General features: G+C 48.2%; 1 protein-coding gene across 1 annotated transcript in view; it reads left to right on the top strand.

The window, feature by feature from the left end:
• Window positions 1-6,365, top strand: part of KCNB1 (potassium voltage-gated channel subfamily B member 1) — a 110,497-nt gene extending 104,132 nt beyond the window's left edge. The window contains exon 2 of the mRNA NM_001192269.2: window positions 3,186-6,365. Within this exon, the coding sequence (NP_001179198.1) occupies window positions 3,186-5,195 (2,010 nt within the window). The 3' untranslated portion in view covers window positions 5,196-6,365. The remainder of the gene's footprint in view (window positions 1-3,185) is intronic.
• Window positions 6,366-18,374: the final 12,009 nt, after the last annotated feature.

Raw genomic sequence — 18,374 nt, 5'->3', positions numbered from 1 at the left:
AGAGGCCATGTGGGCTGGATTTTAAAAGACGGATTGGAATTCACTGGACAGAGAGGAAGAGGCACAAACCTGCAGAAATGACCAACAATAGCGTGTGATAAGGGAAGCGTGGAGCCTGGGTACCTGTGGTAGGAGAGACCAAAGAGAGGAGTCAGAGTTCAACCCAGAGGGACTTGCCAACCACGCGTCCTGATCGCAGATTCATTGCAGGGGCCTGAACCCACTCATGCTCACCCAAAAAGCACTGCTGTTTGCTTTCAGGATGCGGCAGGCAGTTTCAGGTCAAGGGTGAGAAACTAAGACTAGCCAGCGGCTCGGATGCTGGGTGGTCTGGGCTGATAGGGTGGTGTGTGCTGAGCTATTTCACCTGTAATGACAGCTGGCATTTATTAGACATTCACTAGGTGCTGCTGGAAGCTGTCCTGAGTGCTCTGTGTGTGCTAACCCCTTTAATTTCACAGCAGCTCTCTGAGGTAGATACTGTTATTATCATCCCATTTTGCAGATGAAGAAACTGAGGCTTAGAGAGGTTAAATGCCTGGCTCAAGGTAAGAAAGTGGAAGCTCTGGGACTTGAACCCGAAACAGCCTGACAGCAGAGCCCAAGCTCTTAACTGCAGCCCTCTCCACCCTTTTTCAAATCCCCTGTGTCCTCTCTGCCCCTTTGTCTCTGCCTCTTCCCTTTAATCCCTGGCTTCTCTCAAAGTTCATCTTTCTCTGATTTTTTTTTTAATGTCTTTTCTGATCCCCTACAACTTGGGAAAAAGTTGCTTGAGGCTTGGGCTTATCATGAAGCTGGTTCAGGCCTAGGTGGTACTCGACCATTTAATTCAGAGGCTCACCATCCCCGTAACCTACCCTCCCCTGGATCCTTGAACTCAAATCTCCCATGGTGGACTGGTTCGGCCCACCCTGGATTTTCTGTCCACCCCTGAGTCATTCAGCAGTAGTCAGGATCAAATAATACAGGCATGGAGCCCTCACCCCCACCCCCAGCTCTTCAGCAGAGGCAGAAGAAAGAGAGGGGCAAGCCTATGAGAAGAGGACAGTTTTGGGGAGGAGTGAGGACGGCTGATAGATAAGTTTAGGAGTTTCGATTTTCTCCTGAAGAGGCCTGGAAATTTATTAAGCAGGAGAGTGATGTGATTGGATTTGTATTTTTGAAAAAAAAAAAAAAAAAAGACCCCAGAGCAATGTATTACATCTGCTTGCATTTCTGCCTAAGCTGTAGTCTAGCCTAGGTTCTATTAATTTCTATAAACATCCAGTGAGCCCAAATATCTGGAGGAGACCCTTTTCTCTTTTTTAAAAATGTATTTATTCATTTTATTTTTGGCTGTGCTGGGTCTTGGTTGTTATGCAGACTTCTCTCTGGTTGCAGAGGGCAGAGGCTGCTCTCTCGTTGTGGTATGCAGGCTTCTCATTGCAGAGAGAGTTCTCTTATTGCTGAGCATGGGCTCCAGAGCTCTTGGGCCTCAATAGTTGCAGCGAGTGGGCTCATAAATTGGGGTTCCTGGACTGCAGAGCGCTCCAGCCCAGCTTCTCTATGCCATGTGGGATCCTCCTGGACCAAGGATCAAACCCACGTCCTCACTACGGGCAGGCAGGCTCTCTACCACTGAGCCACCAGGGAAGCCCCCAGATCCTCTTCTTGATTCAGGGAACTCAAAAGTAGTTAAACTGTGATCCTTAGCCTCAAAAATTCATAGTCATACTCTGGAATTACTAACATGAGACCAGGATATCTATGCCTCCCTGAAAATCATCTGCAAAATCTTGAGTGTTTAGCAAAAAGGTCTGTAGTTTTTATCTCATTTCTAACATAACCTTAAGAGCTCATGTACTGGGGGCAGACAAACCCAGGTAAATATCCTGGCTCTGCAGCTGAGTAGCTTTGGAAGCCTAGGTTTCCTCATCTCTTCTCTGGAGGTACAATACAATAATGGGATTGTTGTAAGAATGAAATAAGGGGACTTTCCTGGTGGTCCCATAGCAGGGGATCCAGGTTTGATCCCTGGTCAGGAAACTAGGTCCCACATGCCCCAACAAAGGCCTGGAACAGCCAACTAAATAAATATATTTTTTAAAAGAGAATGAAATGAGCTTCATGGAAAGTGACTAGCACAGTGCCTAGCATACAATGAACACTTGATAAAGGGTAACTTATTATCATTAGTCGGAGAAGGCAATGGCACCCCACTCCAGTACTCTTGCCCAGAAAATCCCATGGATGGAGGAGCCTGGTGGGCTGCAGTCCGTGGGGTCACTAAGAGTCGGACACGACTGAGCGACTTCACTTTCACTTTTCACTTTCATGCATTGGAGAAAGAAATGGCAACCCACTCCAGTGTTCCTGCCTAGAGAATCCCAGGGACGGGGGAGCCTGGTGGGCTGCCGTCTATGGGGTCGCACAGAGTTGGACACGACTGAAGCGACTTAGCAGCAGCAGCAGCATTATCATTAGTATCATGTCAGGAAAGTGGTACCCCAGTCCATAATAGTTATGAACCACTGGTCTAGATCACGAGACAACAAACTATGACCTTCAGGTCAAATTCAATCCACTGCCAGTTTTTATAAATAAAGTTTTATTGAAACAGCTATGTTCATTCATTTTTATGCTACAGCTGCAGAGTTAAGTGGTGGCAACCAAGAATTCATGGGCTTCAAGGTCTTAAATATTTACTATTTCTCCCTTTATAGACAAATTTGACAGACCTTTGGGCTTGATGATTAGTTTTAAACCATTTAAATTATCTGGATATCAGTTTCCAAGTCTAGGGCTTCCCTGGTAGCTCAGAGGTTAAAGTGTCTGCCTGCAATGCGGGAGACCTGGGTTTGATCCCTGGATCAGGAAGATTCCCTGGAGAAGGAAATGGCAACTCACTCCGGTATTCTTGCCTGGAGAATCCCATGGACGGAGGAGGCTGATGGGCTACAGTCCATGGGGTCGCAGAGTTGGACACAACTGAGTGACTTCAATTCACTTCACTTCACTTTACTTCCAAGTCTATGTGATAAATGGATTTGAATAAATAATCTTTTATCTCAAACATCCAGCCATTAGCTAACTGATGAGATATGAAAATGCTCTTGAGAGTTGAGGAATGTCCTGCAGACCCAGAGTATTAGGATAACCATCCCATTGGTGGTTGTTAACTAAATTCCACTCTCTTCTCCTCACAGATCCTTGCCATAATTTCCATCATGTTCATCGTCCTCTCCACTATTGCCCTGTCTCTCAACACCCTGCCTGAGCTGCAGAGCCTTGATGAGTTCGGCCAGACCACAGACAACCCCCAGCTGGCCCATGTGGAGGCCGTGTGCATCGCATGGTTCACCATGGAGTACCTATTGAGGTTCCTCTCCTCCCCCAAAAAGTGGAAGTTCTTCAAGGGCCCGCTCAATGCCATTGACTTACTGGCCATTCTGCCGTATTATGTCACCATCTTCCTCACTGAATCCAACAAGAGCGTGCTGCAGTTCCAGAACGTCCGCCGTGTGGTCCAGATCTTTCGGATCATGCGTATTCTCCGCATCCTTAAGTTGGCACGTCACTCCACTGGCCTCCAGTCCTTGGGCTTCACCCTGCGGAGGAGCTACAATGAGCTGGGCTTGCTCATCCTCTTCCTTGCCATGGGCATCATGATCTTCTCCAGCCTTGTCTTCTTTGCCGAGAAGGATGAGGATGACACCAAGTTCAAAAGCATCCCGGCCTCTTTCTGGTGGGCCACCATCACCATGACAACCGTTGGGTATGGAGACATCTACCCCAAGACTCTCCTGGGGAAAATTGTGGGGGGTCTCTGCTGCATCGCAGGAGTCTTGGTGATTGCTCTTCCCATCCCCATCATTGTCAATAACTTCTCTGAGTTTTATAAAGAGCAAAAGAGGCAGGAGAAAGCCATCAAACGGAGAGAAGCTCTGGAGAGAGCCAAGAGGAACGGCAGCATTGTATCCATGAATATGAAGGATGCATTCCCCCGGAGCATCGAGATGATGGACATTGTGGTTGAGAAAAATGGAGAGAATGTGGGTCAGAAAGACAAAGTGCAAGATAATCACTTGTCTCCCAGCAAATGGAAATGGACCAAGAGGACACTGTCTGAAACCAGCTCTAGCAAATCCTTTGAAACCAAGGAGCAGGGATCCCCTGAGAAAGCCAGATCATCTTCTAGTCCTCAGCACCTGAACGTCCAGCAGTTGGAAGACATGTACAACAAGATGGCCAAGACCCAATCTCAACCCATTCTTAATACTAAGGAGTCAGCCACCCAGAGCAAACCAAAGGAAGAACTTGAAATGGAGAGTATCCCCAGCCCCGTGGCCCCTCTGCCTACTCGTACAGAAGGGGTCATTGACATGCGAAGCATGTCAAGCATCGATAGCTTCATTAGCTGTGCCACAGACTTCCCTGAAGCCACCAGATTCTCCCACAGCCCTTTGGCATCGCTTCCCAGCAAAACTGGAGGTGGCATGGCCCCAGAGGTTGGCTGGCGGGGAGCTCTGGGTGCCACTGGTGGTAGGTTTGTGGAGGCCAACTCCGCCCCTGATGCCAGCCATCACTCCACTTTCTTCATCGAGAGCCCCAAGAGTTCCATGAAGACCACCAACCCCTTGAAGCTTCGAGCTCTTAAAGTCAACTTCATGGAGGGCGATCCCAGTCCATTAGTCCCCATTCTGGGGATGTACCATGACCCTCTTAGGAACCGGGGGGGTGCTGCGGCAGCTGTGGCAGGGCTGGAGTGTGCCAGCCTCTTGGACAGGCCTGTGCTGAGTCCAGAGTCCTCCATCTACACCACAGCGAGTGCTCGGACACCCCCCCGGTCGCCCGAGAAACACACAGCAATAGCATTCAACTTCGAAGCAGGTATCCACCAGTACATTGATGCGGACACAGATGACGAAGGGCAAGTCCTCTACAGTGTGGACTCCAGCCCTCCCAAGAGCGTCCATGGGAACACTAGTCCCAAGTTCAGTGTCGGGACAAGGTCCGAGAAGAACCACTTTGAAAGCTCCCCCTTACCCACCTCCCCTAAGTTCTTAAGGCAGAACTGTATTTACTCTACAGAAGCATTGACTGGAAAAGCTCCCAGTGGTCCAGAAAAGTGCAAACTTGAGAACCACATCTCCCCGGACGTCCGCGTGTTGCCAGGGGGCGGAGCCCACGGAAGCTCACGGGATCAGAGCATCTGAACCACCCCGACGCGGAGGAGAGACTTCTGGCAGGGTCCAAAGAGGGGTGCTGCTCAGCTCACCTGCCGCGGAGGTTTTCTGCATGAACTCTGAAACAGAAAGGCTCTGCAAAGCCCCCAGAAATAAGAGAGACTCCAGAAGAAGCTCCGTAAAACCCCGAGAGCTGTTAACGGGTCTATCAGAAGCAAAGCCGGCCAAGCCGTGGGGTATGGCGCCTCCTTGTAACAGCTCTGCAGCCCTCTTTGGAAGACGACAAGAACAGAGCTCGCAGCCGCCACTACCACGTTCCAGACACCGCCGAGGCCACCTACTCCCCATTCTTTTCTCATGGCTCTCCACCACAGCCTCCGAAGGCAACATCTTCATCCCTCCTGGCTTCTGCTGAAGAAGGATGCTGGAACAGGTGGCCGGTGTTCGAAGAGTGGGTTGACCATTTTGGTTTTGGGTGTTGCCTGGCCACCTCTAGGAACTTCTGTCCGTCACCTGCTGGATGGATCCCACCGTTAGAAGGCTACCGGGGATGCTCACAACCTGGGGAAAGCTGCACCGTAAGCCGGGATCCCAGCGCAAAACCCTTCCTCAAATGTCTTCATTGACTTCAGTATTCCATAGTACCTGAGATTTTATTTTGAGATATCATCAGGGTGAGTTGCACCACTTGTACTCAATTCTAATTGCCCCCTGGCAATCTGGAAAGGGTTCAGAAGGCGGGTGCTCAGGCAACAGTATGAACTCTGAGCACTGCTTTAGGGTGGAGAAGGAAAATGCTTTCTGTACATCGCTAGGGTAGACTCAAAAGATATGCAAGTGTCAAATATGCAAAAGAATAGCTTATTCAAAGCGACTGTATGTTACCGAAGAACAGAATAAAATCTGTTTGTTTTTTTAACCTGAAAAAAAACAAAAGGAAAAAAAAAATCCCCAATTGAAATGCCCAGTTCAGACTTTTGAATCCTTCCTGCTGAGGCAGGGAAAGTACTTATTATAATAGAATTTCTTTTTTGTTTCCTGTGGTATTTAAGTTTTAAGAAAAAAGTTAAAATAAAAAGCACTTTATGTTTTTCAAAAAAAATAGGTTTTACCAGGGACAGTGTCAACATCTCGCACTTTAAAACGAGCATGATTTCCCGTGGGCCACTTCACTGGGACTACAGCTGAGTTTTTGCTCCAGGCGTGTGTCTGGCCACGGTGGGTGATACTGTGCTGGTATTGCTGTCAAAGTCTGTGGGCTCCTTCCCTGCCCCCCTCAAGCTTCCCCTTAACCCTCTTGCATCAGAAAGGGTACTTGGCCCTTGCATGGGGTCCTGTGCTTAAGTCATGTGTATAGGAAACACGAGCATCTCAGAAGAATGATGTAGATGGTTGGGCATTGGGTGTTTTACTCTGTTCTCTTTCTTGTCCACCAGGGGTGGGTGTGTTTTCAGTGTCATTGTCTGTACTAACAGCTCAGCTCTCCTTTCTGCAGCCATCAATGCAGCCAGTACAGACAAAAGCAATAAGTATTTGTGTGCATTGTGAGCAGTTCTGGTCGCTCTCTCTCGGTGTTGGTCTTCCTGTCTTAGTTTGATGACCTGGCGTTGACCTGCCTGATTTTAGTTCAACAGCATGGTGGTGCTGGCCATTCCCCAGTTCAGGAACACTGGGTGGAGCCACTGGTTAGCACGATGCCGTGCTGTTGGCCCATCTGTTAGTGAAAATGACACGGTATTGATCTACTTGTCTTCAGTACAATGGGGCAATGTCGTTCTCCTAACACAATGTCGACGGATGGTGTCCCAAGTACAATAGCATAGCTCTGCCGATCCTCAATATAGTGCCAGGCGTTCGTCTTCCTGATGGAACAAAACGTGGTTTGCCTGTCCTTCATAGACTCTGTCGTTGGTCTGCCTGTTAGTACAATGGCACAATCCACCTGTCAGTACACAAGCATCACACAATCGTTCTGCCTGCCCTCTGCACAGTGGCATGAGATTGGGCCAACTGTCACAGGTATGATGACACGGGGTCATTCCACTGCCCTTCAAAACGCTGTATCCTCCGCTGCATATGCACCCGGTTCGTACTGCTTCTCAGCATCTCCAAGGGCTGTAGATCCCTCCAAGAGGCCGCAGTCCTGTTTTTTGCTGCGTTAACACAGTGTCTTGACTCCGGAAGTACCAGAGTACTCTTGCGTCAAATCCTAAGGGATTTAAGGGGCAGGGAGTACGAGGTTATCCTGGGCTGGTGGCTCACCGGAAAGAGGAAGTGCAGGGCCCCCCAGGTGCTTTGCTGAGCACACAGTACAAGCTGGGGGCGGGTGGAGGAGTGGCTGCAAGACCGTCTTCCCAGGGCCATCTCTCGCGTCTCTTTGTTTCTGTCACCATTCACATCTGCCATCAGCACAAACGTGAAAATTCAGGGAAAACAAACAAATGCTTTTTGATAAAAGTAAATAGTTGTGATTTCCGATTCAGATATTTTTAGAGCTGATGCTATCTGTAAAAATTAATAATAATAATATAGTCTATTTTACATATCAGGAAAGTGAACATGTTTAAATATAGCCATATATAGTGAGAAGGAACTTATCACCCCTTCTTCAAATCGAGGCATTTCATTTGCTGGTTGAAGCAGTCGAGAAGTGTACAGATTAGAAATGATTTCTTTTTTCTTTTTTTTTTAAACTAATAACCAATTGGTGCAACTCTCCTTGTAACCAAAGGCCCTATCTGCCTTGCGTGGTCATGCAGGACCTATCCCTTTCCTTCCTCATGTATTTTGTCTGAACTTAAAGTAGCATTTTATTGAGTCACTTTTGAAGGATGAATTCAGAAGTATCATGAAGAACCTACCTGTTCAGGCTTAATAGCCAGAGTCCTATAGAGTTCTTATAGAAACAGAATAACTGAAACTCAGCATATACTATGCTTAGAAAGTATTGCATTTTGTTTTGGGTTTTCCTTTTACATGTGGATGTTATTGTAGGAATATAGTTTTTATCCTGTGCCGATTCAAAATAGAGTGTTGTAAGTTTCCCCAGGCCCCTATCTGCCAAAAAGAAACATGCCCAGATTTTGTAAGATGTGTACCCCCTGCTTGTACATGTACTGTGTACATGCACTGGGAAATCTACCTAAGAGTCTTCACTGAGAAGCTAACCTTGATAGACCGGTGTTGATGGAGGAGAGAAAAACAATGGTTTGGAGGCAAATACTGCTCTAACCTGGTGGTCCCACCCATTCCTGAACCAATGAAAGTGGGAGAAAAAACAAAAACAAAAACAAGAAATGTTATTTCATCCCAAAGACATGAATCTAGGGGCTGGAGGTGGATGGATGCCTGGTCCCTTTGGCACATTCAGTAAAACTCGTCAAGAACCCCAGCAAACTTCCACCATTATCAAAAAGGGCTAGGGACCAGGTCCGGACAAGCTGAGCGTGTGTGTCAGGACACAGGCTACACGGGACGACGAAAACAAGGGACCCGGTAGCTGTGCACCCTGATCACCCGGGCGGCCGTCGCCGACCAGCAGAGAGGGGTGGGCAAGCTCTGGAGGAGTCCGTTTACTCACCTTTTTATCTTGGGGTAAAGGAAACAATAGGACTTCCGTGCAGTAGATTTCTCAGTGCCTTCTTTAGGAGTTTTATCTTAAGCACACTCAACGGGGAGAGAAAAAAGAGGAAAGAACATTCATTCCCACGAAGCCCCTTTCTCTCAAGGCATCGGGGATCGAGAAGGAAGAAGATGATGATGGTGAAACAGCAAAATCCTGAGGAGGCCATTTCCTTTCAACCCACCTGGCTCACCCCTGAGAATTGCTGGTGACACAGACTTTTTCAGACTGATTACCCAACCTCTCCTCCGCCGTGTCTTAGTATCTGTAAGCCTCATCCTTGCCCTTTCTCCTGATAAGATCCACGTTTCTAACGAAAAAAAAAAAAAAAAAAAACCAGAACGGTATTCTCTTCTGTAAAACTGTAACGTATTGTTGATGTTTGTAACTATTGTATATTTCTGTCTTGCTCCAAGTCTTGGCTGGAGTGTATAGTCCATGGGCACAGGGGGAATTTAAAATTTACCAGACAAGGGTTACTAAAGCCCGGTCTCTCTCTCCCTCTCTCCTTTCCTCATTTCTCTGCCAACTGACTAGTCTCAAGTAACATGACCCCAAGACTCAGCCTCCAGTCAAGTAACTTTGAATCCTCTGCGAGGGAGGCGAAAAGCCTCTAGCACATGATCCTTTGAGAAAGGACTTTTTCTACCGCCATGAAGTTGGCAGGAGATGAAAGAGTCCTCCCGTGACTCCCCCAGCAGGACAGTGGAGAACCTCCAGCCCTGAGCTGAAATTTCCTCACCTCCCATTGCTTACATGACAGCATCCAAATGCTTTTACTCAACCCCGGGCGACCCAAACCAGCGCTGGCTACATCCAGAAATAAGAGTTACCTCTGCGTTTTCTGTTGCCATTTTTCTGGCTCTAGAAATATCTGATGCGTGACTATGTCATAGGATGTCTGCGCATCTCAGAGTAGTCTATTTTTCTGTTCAAATAAAATATATATATAATATATATATATGTATTTTTAGCAAATTTATAATTGGGCCATTGAGTCTACTTTCTTCTTTTGTAATACACAGTAACATCTTAGGATTTCTATTGTTAGTCATTATCGCAGCTGATGTCTTCTGGTCTCTTTCATTTCCTCCCATTGTTCCTTGGACTGTTTTTTTCTTCTTCTTTTTTATTCTGATTTTCTGGAGGTGGGGAAAGACTTTGGGGTTCTGACTGCCTCATGCAGGCATTTTCTAACACAAGGCCTAGAATCTGTTGACCTGTTACTTTCCTCATTCGGTCTGTTCTTGTTTATTGTTCTCAAGAATCCAGAGCACAGACACAAGAGTGAGACCAAGGGGAGCAGGGCTACAGATGGCCCTCAAAATCAGGATGGGGTGTGGGCAGGTTTAGCTCATCCCCCACACCCTTCTGCGGTTCTAAAGGGACTGAGTTTTCTTCTTCCCAGAGATCTTGGAGTCTAAAATCTCATGCAAGAAAGCCTCCCTCTGGCATTTCTGAGATTCAGAGGACACCAAAACCCCTCCTGGCTGGCCTGTTGCCGCATCCGGCACCCTGCTGCCTGTGACCGACTGGATCTGAAGATCAGAGCACTTTCAGGTTCTCAAAACCCAGAGAAAATCCTGGACCTCAGATCTCATCCACTTTTAATCAGTTCTGCATTTCAACCCGTGTCCAACAGCCTCACCACCACCCTCGGCCAGACAAGCTCGCAGCCAAATCCTGAGAAGAGACTGTCCCCAGAATCTGCCATCTCATCTCCCCTTCCCTCTCCAGCTGCCTGGCTCCACAGAGCCAGAGATTCGTGGTGTTTTTCCAGCTTCCACCTATCAGGAAGTGTCTGGACTGTACCGATAATTCATTCCACCAGGCGGTTTCCAGGCCTTGGGTGGGCCGGCAACATCTCGTGAAGCAGCATCTTCACCAGAAGATGATTCTCCATCCGTCAGTTCGTGCAGGAAGAGGAAGAAAGCCCAGATCATCTCCAGCGGGCATCTGTAGATTGTCATATCCCACCTGCCTTGCTGGGCAGGGCTCTGGCCTCTGCCCAGGTCAGAGATCTGAGCCAAGTCAGGACCCCCTAGATGGCAGTGAAACATCACCCACTGAGTCATCAACCCCAAGGGGAAACCAACAGAACAACAAACGTATCATTCTGGTGTGCATGTTCGTCGCTCAGATGTGTCCAACTCTTTGCAACCCAAAGAACTGTAGCCTGTCAGGCTACTCTGTCCATGAGATTCTCCAGGCAAGACTACTGGAGTGGATTTCCATTCCCTCCTCCAGAGGATCTTCCCAACCCAGGGATCGAACCCTGATTCTTTACCATTTGAGCTACATTCTGGGCTAAGGCTCTAATCAGAGTTTTCCCACCTCCCCAATTCCCAGTAATCTGGTTTGAAACAAAGCCAAATAAAATAGACAAGATTTTTAAAAAACAAAACTTTTGCACAAGAACAACAACAAAACTGTCTCCCAGCAGTTTGCTAGGCTTGATGGTCAGAAGAGCAAACACCGTTGCCTGTGGGTGTCTGTGGGTGGTTCATCTAGGAAATGTTGTGTCGCTGGGGTTCCATCCACTGCCCCGATATTGTCTGAACCTGGAATTTCTCCTGAACTCCCCCAAATGCCAACTTGAAGAAACAGATGTGGAAGGGAGTCTGTTCGTCGAGTAGCCCCTCTTCCTCACTGCTAACTCTTAACTCTCCATTCCTTCTTGACGGGGTCCTGGAAATATCTAAAGGCTGGAGGGGGATGGGATGGAGTGGGGCCGTTCACCTGAAGAAGGGACCACCTAACCACAGGATGGCTGCATGCCAGTCTCTGCAAGTTTCTCCTGTATGAAAGGGACCTGGCAGTCAATTTCAGCTCAGGTTAAGAAAGTCCTTCACCTAGACGGGGCTGCCTCCCCATGGAACTTGGTGCCATGTCCGGTCATGAGATCTCTGACAACACAGGTATTTAAAAAGAGGCTACTTGATGTATGAAATGGATGTTGCTGAGGGCACCTAGTACTGCATACCAACTGCATACTGGACTGAATATCCAGGGAATGTCTCTCTCTACCACCTCCTCCCCACCCTCTTCCAGTGTATGCCTGTGTGTGCATGTGTGTGTGTGTGGTCTGAACATCTGAGCACAGGCTTAAGCCACGGGGGCAAAGGCAGAGGGCGCAGTTAGCAGAAGCTCAGATTCTAGAGTGTGGAGCTTTCTGAGGGGGTATCAGGGAGGGAAGGGGCAGCGGGGCACCCCGATCCTCTCTGCTCCCCATCTTGGGCGATTGTAGTGGTGCCGCTGGTCACCTGTCCGTCCCCAGTGCCCTGACAGGGACCACACTGTGCTGGGATGAGGCTCCTGCTCCCCTCGCACAGGCCAGCCATGGAGTGAACCCCCCCTTCTCTGGCTGGCCTCTCACGGTGCTTCAGCCTTCTGCCCAGATCCTGTGCCCTCGCAGGCCTCAGGCTTTCTGTACAAGAGACACAGTTATCTTTTACCCACTCGCCAGCCGCCTAAGGAACCGACTGGCCAGGCAACGGCAAACAGCATCATCCCCAAAGGGCTTTTCTTTTCAACAAATAAAACAAGAAATCCCATTCCAGACCCTTGAAAGTCCCCACCCAGTGAAGGAAGTCCAGAAGGGCCAAAAGAGAGAGACAGCTGCAATCTAGGTTTACTACAAAACGAGGCTTCTGCTGTGGCGGCCTGCAGGCGGAATGTCCACATCCAAGGACAGCATTTGACCAAAGAGGTTTTGAATTTCCTCCTAATTGTGGATGGTGGGCCTGGAGGAGTGGGGACTTTGTCCTCAGGGTGACCCCACATCCAGGAAGTCTCAGGTTGCTTCATCACAGGATGAGGGAGAGGTTTGGCTGGATAGTCTGAGCGACTGCCTTCCTCCCAAGCCAAAATTAAACAAAAGCCCGGTTTCCAAGACCCCCTTTGAGGCCCTGTCCTGCAGAAACAGCGCAAGTGGCTGGCTGCCATGACATGACCATTCTGGAAAATGAAGAAAACTCCCAATTCTGTCCCATTGGGATGTCCTCCGGAGTCCTGCATGGATCGCCACACACTTCCTGCCTCCCTAAGCTCATCAAGGCTTGGAAAACAAGGAAAGAAGCATGGGAGAAGATGCCCACAGGATTTGGACTTCTCAGTGTGGCTCAGGCCCCCTCGTCTTCACTAGGACTTTGGGAGTCTCTCTCCGATGAGCTTGACATCTGAGCTCAGAGTGCCTGGGGAGTGGGGATGAGGAAGATCAGCAGAGGTCAGGCTGTATGGCCCCTTTGCTCTCCAGGCCTGTCCTGGCTTCAATCCAAGGTCAAGGAACTCAGGGTTAGCCCCTAACATATGACTTTGGCACCCAACCTGTAGGTTTTGGTTTTGGTTTTGTTTTTTTGAGTGAGTGAGTAAATGTGAAAATGATTGACTTCCGAGTGAATGAATGGATGAGTGAATGGGTGAGGGGAGAGAGGAGTTCATTCTGGAAAGGAGGAAGAAATGGGAGGCCCTCCCATTGAAGCCTGTAAGCCCCAGCATTGCCATCTGTTCTTTGACTCAAGTGGGGGCCAAGATGACAGTCAAATTTCCTGCCCTGAGGGTCTTCTCGGGGCTACACTTCCAGGGGCCCATGGGGGCAGCCCCAGTCTCTTTTTGGCTCTCCTGCCCTGCATTTTCACCCTCAGACCCTACTTTAGCTCACCCTAGCCCATAGCACAAGGTGGTTTTCCAGTAGGCTAAGCCAAGGGTCCGAGGTCACGGTTTCCCCTGGGCTGGGACTTGCTTGGGGCAGTAATGTGGGAGCTGATATCTGAAAACTGGACTGCGTTCCCTGAGCCATGGCAGTTGAGCTGGAAAGCAAGGCCAGCCTGTCCTCCAGCTTTCAGAGCCAAGGGTCTTCCTTTTTTTCTGAGCCCAGTGCCCCCCATGGTAGCATGCTCCCTGATCCTGCCAGCTATGACCCTCTGTCTCTCCCAGGAACCGCGGGGTGACATTGAGGCTTTTCTGCCAGCAAAGCCATTCTGATCGCCCCACCCATAACAGGGGCCAAGCCAATCACATTAGCCATAAACGACCAATGTCCTTAGCCACTCTTTTCTTGGAGTCACGTTCATGGGTTCTGTTCATCTCTGGTCAGTTGCCGTCTCTAGTCCTTCCTGTAAAGGTGAAAAACAAATGTCACACACAGACACACACGCACACACACAAGGAAACCAAACAACAAAAAACCCAGTGTCTTTTTATGCATGTGATGAGATGAAATTGTGACCTCCAGCTGCTGTCCTGTCTTGTAAAATACGTCCAAATGTTTAAGAATTTCTAAGCAAATGGTCCCTTAATGAGTCTGCAGAATTCAATAAAAAGGTATGGAGAAAACAGGCGTGGTGGTTTATTTTCTGGAGGGCACAGGGAGGTGAGGATGTGAAGATCTGTAAGGGAGGCTGAACTGGAGAGCCTAGGGACCTAGAGGAGCAGAGCTTACTGTTACTCTTCATCTGAAAGAGAAGAAGCATGAGAATCTAGCTGACTTGTCATCCCAATATACAAGCAGTGGTAACCCAACCCATGCTGTGTCCATGGAATTCCTGTTCTGGTCATTTGACCCTCATGTCAACCATGCCTGGGTATTCCTGATCTTGATACCTCATAAAAATTCTCCTAGTACAAGTTACAACCTCAAATGCCGATAGGAGTCAAGCAGGTAACATAAATGACGAAAGCAACCCAGGTAAGAGACATAAGGGAGTGGTGGTGAGTGTGGCAAACTTAAGATCACATTTCCTGTCTAAAAGGGTGAACTTGGGACTTCCCTGGAGGTCCAGTGGTTCAAACTTTCTGTGCTTCTAATGCAGGGGACTCAAGTTCAATCCCTGGTCAGGGAAACTAAGATCCCACATGTTATCCAGTGCAGCAAAAATAAATAAATAAATAATTTTTTAAAATAAATAAAAGGGTGTATTCTATTCATCTGCAGCTGGTTGTCACCAAATAGAGATGCAGGCTCAGCAATTCCAGATCTTCAGACTTTTTCAGAGAAGTGAGAAATCTTGATTTTTATGGGAAAGATATCACCTTTATAGTGTTAACAACTAAATTCTATTTTTTTCCTTTGATCCTGCAGTAGCCAAATGAAAAGTGTGGGCAGGCCGCCCCTGCTCCTACGTTGCCCTTCTGTGATCTCCACTTTGACCGACAGGGCTTGCTGATTTCTGTATTAGTTATCTACCGCTGTGTAACAAGTTACCCCCAAGTTTATCATCTCACCCAAACATTTATCATCTCACCCAGATGTTTATTATTCTCACTGCCAAACATTTTTGTGGGTTAGGAATTCAAGAGAGTCTTTAGCTGGATGGTTCTTGCTGGGGTGGGGGCAGTGTATATTATGAGGTTCAAACAAGACATCAGCTGCATTCATCTGAAGGCTTGACTGAGGCTGAAAGATCCGATTCCGACATAGTTCAGGAGGCCTCGGGTCCCTGCTGGCTGTTGGGAGGAGGTCTCGTTTCCTCACCACAGGGACCACTCCACAGGACTTCTTGAACATTCTGACAGCATGGACAGCTGGCTTCCCCCAGAATGAGTGATCCAAGAAAGAGAAAGCAAGGAGCGAGTACAAGGCCTTTTGTGACCTAGTCGCAGAAATCAGACAGCATCACTTCTACCAAGTTCTATTCATTAGCTCATACTCAAGAGGAATCGCAAAAAAAGAAAAGAGGAATTGCACCTCATAAACAGAGATACATCGAAGAATTGGTGAACATATTTTAAAGCCACTAAGTTTAATTTACTGGAAAGAGTAGTTTCCAACTGTAGAATTTCATAGGCCAATAGAATCGCCTGTTCAGTTTGGGAAAGTACAAAAGCCTTGCCAGCACTCTATTTTGTCAAGTAAGGATGTTGAAAAGTAACGACCATGTACTATCGCTATTTCCTAGTGAAACGAAAGATTTCATGTCTCCCTCCAAAAATACAACCTCAGAATAAAAGACTATCTTTAAAAAAAAGAATGTTTGTTTCTTCCATAGGTCAGGGTTTCCCAGCCTCCACGCTACTGACGTCCGGGGCTGGATCATTCTTTGAGGTGGGGGCTGCCCTGCACACCACGGGATACTTAGCAGCATCCCTGGCCTCCACCCACTGGATTCCAAGGACACCCTCTCCTCAGCTGTGACAGCCAAAAAATGTCTCTAGACATGGCCAGATGTCTCCTGAGGGACAGAAGCCCTTCAATTGAGCACCCCTGGAGGAGGTACCAAGTTCAAAGTCCGAAAGGTACAGTGAAAAGTGAAATTTTCCTCACTCCTCTGGACCCCAGGCCCCCTGTCCCCAGAGGCACTTACTGCTACCAGGTCCTTATGTATCTTTCCACTGACATTCTTGACAAACACACACTTCCAAGTGTGTGTATGTACGGGTGTGTGTGTGTTTTGTTTGTTTAAAGCACCCCCCCAAATAGTAACATTTGCACTTTGCTTTTTTCATTTAAAGTATCCTGAAAATCACTCTGTACGAGCACGCAAAGAGCTTCCTCATTCTTTTGCAAGCCTGTGTCCTGTTCTATGTGCACAGTAATTGTGAGTCTCCCAGAGCTGAGCACTGAGGTTGCTTCCAAACTTTTGCTGTAACAAACAGTGCTGAAATGAACGGCCTGTCAGCAGAGTGGTTCCTGTGGGCTCTGCCTTCAAAATAGATCAGGAATCTGCACTTGTCACCCCTCCGCTGCTATAGCTCCAGGCCGCCTCATCACTGTCTGTGGCCTAACAATTGCAGCAACCTCCAGATCAGGCTCCCTGGTTCTGCGCTTGGTCCCTTTCAGGCTCTTCTCAACACAGTGGCCAGAGGGATCCTGTCAAACTGTCAGTTCGATCACATCACTTCGCTGTCAAAACCTTCCAAAGGCTCCCCATCAAGTTTTGAATAGAATCCAAAGTCCTTGGCATAGACTACAAGGCCATACATCCCCCAGTCCCTGCCTGCCGCTCTGATTTTGTCTCTGTCTGCTCTTCCCTGATGGTGTCCTGCTCCATCGTCACTGGTCTCCTGGCTGTTCCGCAAACATGCCCACCACGGGCTCACCTAGTGATGCAGCTCCTTTTTAGCCCCCCTCCCAGATCCTTCCACCCTCTGATCTCCTTTCTTATTTCTACCTCCTTCATCACCCCCTCACAAACATTAGGCCCCAGCCAACTTTCCAAGACGTCAAGCACACTTCCACCCTAGGGCCTTTGCTCTGGCTCCCCGCCCCCCTCCCCCACCAGGAACATCTTCTCCAGGCGAGTCATGTGGCTCACTTCCTATTTATAGCAGCAATACCCCACACCACCTCCCTCACAAGCATGCATCTCCCAGTCCATCCCCTTCTCTGCTTTATTATTCTCCATAGTCGATTACCATCTTCTGACATACTATATTTTATTTGTTTATTTTATTGTTTACTCCTTCCAGTTGAATGTAAATTCCTTCCCTCCAGCAGAACAGAAACTCAACAGCAGAAAAGCAAAGAGAGCAAAGACTGAAAAGAAGAAGACAATATACGAGGACAGACTCAATGGACTTGAGTTTGAGCAAACTCCGGGAGATAGTGAAGGGAAAGGGAAGTCTGGCGTGCTGCAGTCCATGGGATGACAAAGAGTTGGACAGGACAAGGAACAACAAAATTCAAGGATGGTAGGGTGACTACAAAAGGTTTGACATGTGTGTAATGGGAGCACCAGAAAGAGAAGAAAAAGAGAAAGGGACAAAAGACATATTAGAAAAAAATACATTGAAAATTTCTGCAAAATTAATGTCAGACACCAAACCACAGATCCAGGAAGCTCAGTGATCACAAAGTAGGATAAATGCAAACAAACAAAAGCCTACACCCACGCAGGACTCTAGCAGCTGCTCTCTCACTGCGGAAGGGGCGGGATTGCCATGGTTCACTCCTTGCACTGGGCCTTTCACCTCTGGACCCGCAGAAGGATGTCCTGGGCTGCGGTGGGTGCAGATGAACACCCGTGTCCACGGCAGGAAGTAAAGTCTGCAGAGGTTGAACCCCTGCCAGGCTCTATATTCACCAGGTAGTGCATGCGGTAGGAGTTTCCGTGCCCTGGGGCATCTCAGCCTCTGCCAAGGGAGTTGACTTTGTGCAGCTGGGAGGAGGCGCAGCAGGGTGAGGCCCGCCTCCCAGGGGACCTTGGGCAAGTACCTTTCTCAGGTCTCAGATCTCACCTGTGCCTGCCAGGGTGGCGGCGATTTTGCAGGATGATGTTGGTTTAGATGCAAATGCTAGGCATGGCATTAGGCTCTGCTTATCATCCCGATGAACCCAAATGCCCCAAGCCTCCACTGTATCCCACGTGCACTGGGGACATTTTACTCCCCATGGTCATTAACAGGAAAACTTCTGAACCCGGCTGGAGGAACTGGCACCACTACCCCCCCACTCCAAGACAAATTCCTTAAATTCCATGTATTCCTTCACCCCTTTTCTGCTTAAGAATGCCTGTTAAACTGAACTTAGCAACATGCAAAAAAAAAATCCTAAAAGAAGCCTAAGGAAAAAATCACCTCATCTCTGAAGGAACAAAGAGAAGGATTACATCTGACCAGCAAGAAGAGAATGGAATGCAAAATTTAAAGTA

The sequence above is a fragment of the Bos taurus genome, chromosome 13 (assembly GCF_002263795.3).
Source record: "Bos taurus isolate L1 Dominette 01449 registration number 42190680 breed Hereford chromosome 13, ARS-UCD2.0, whole genome shotgun sequence".
NCBI lineage: Eukaryota > Metazoa > Chordata > Mammalia > Artiodactyla > Bovidae > Bos > Bos taurus.
This window is presented reverse-complemented; position numbering and strand designations above follow the sequence as displayed.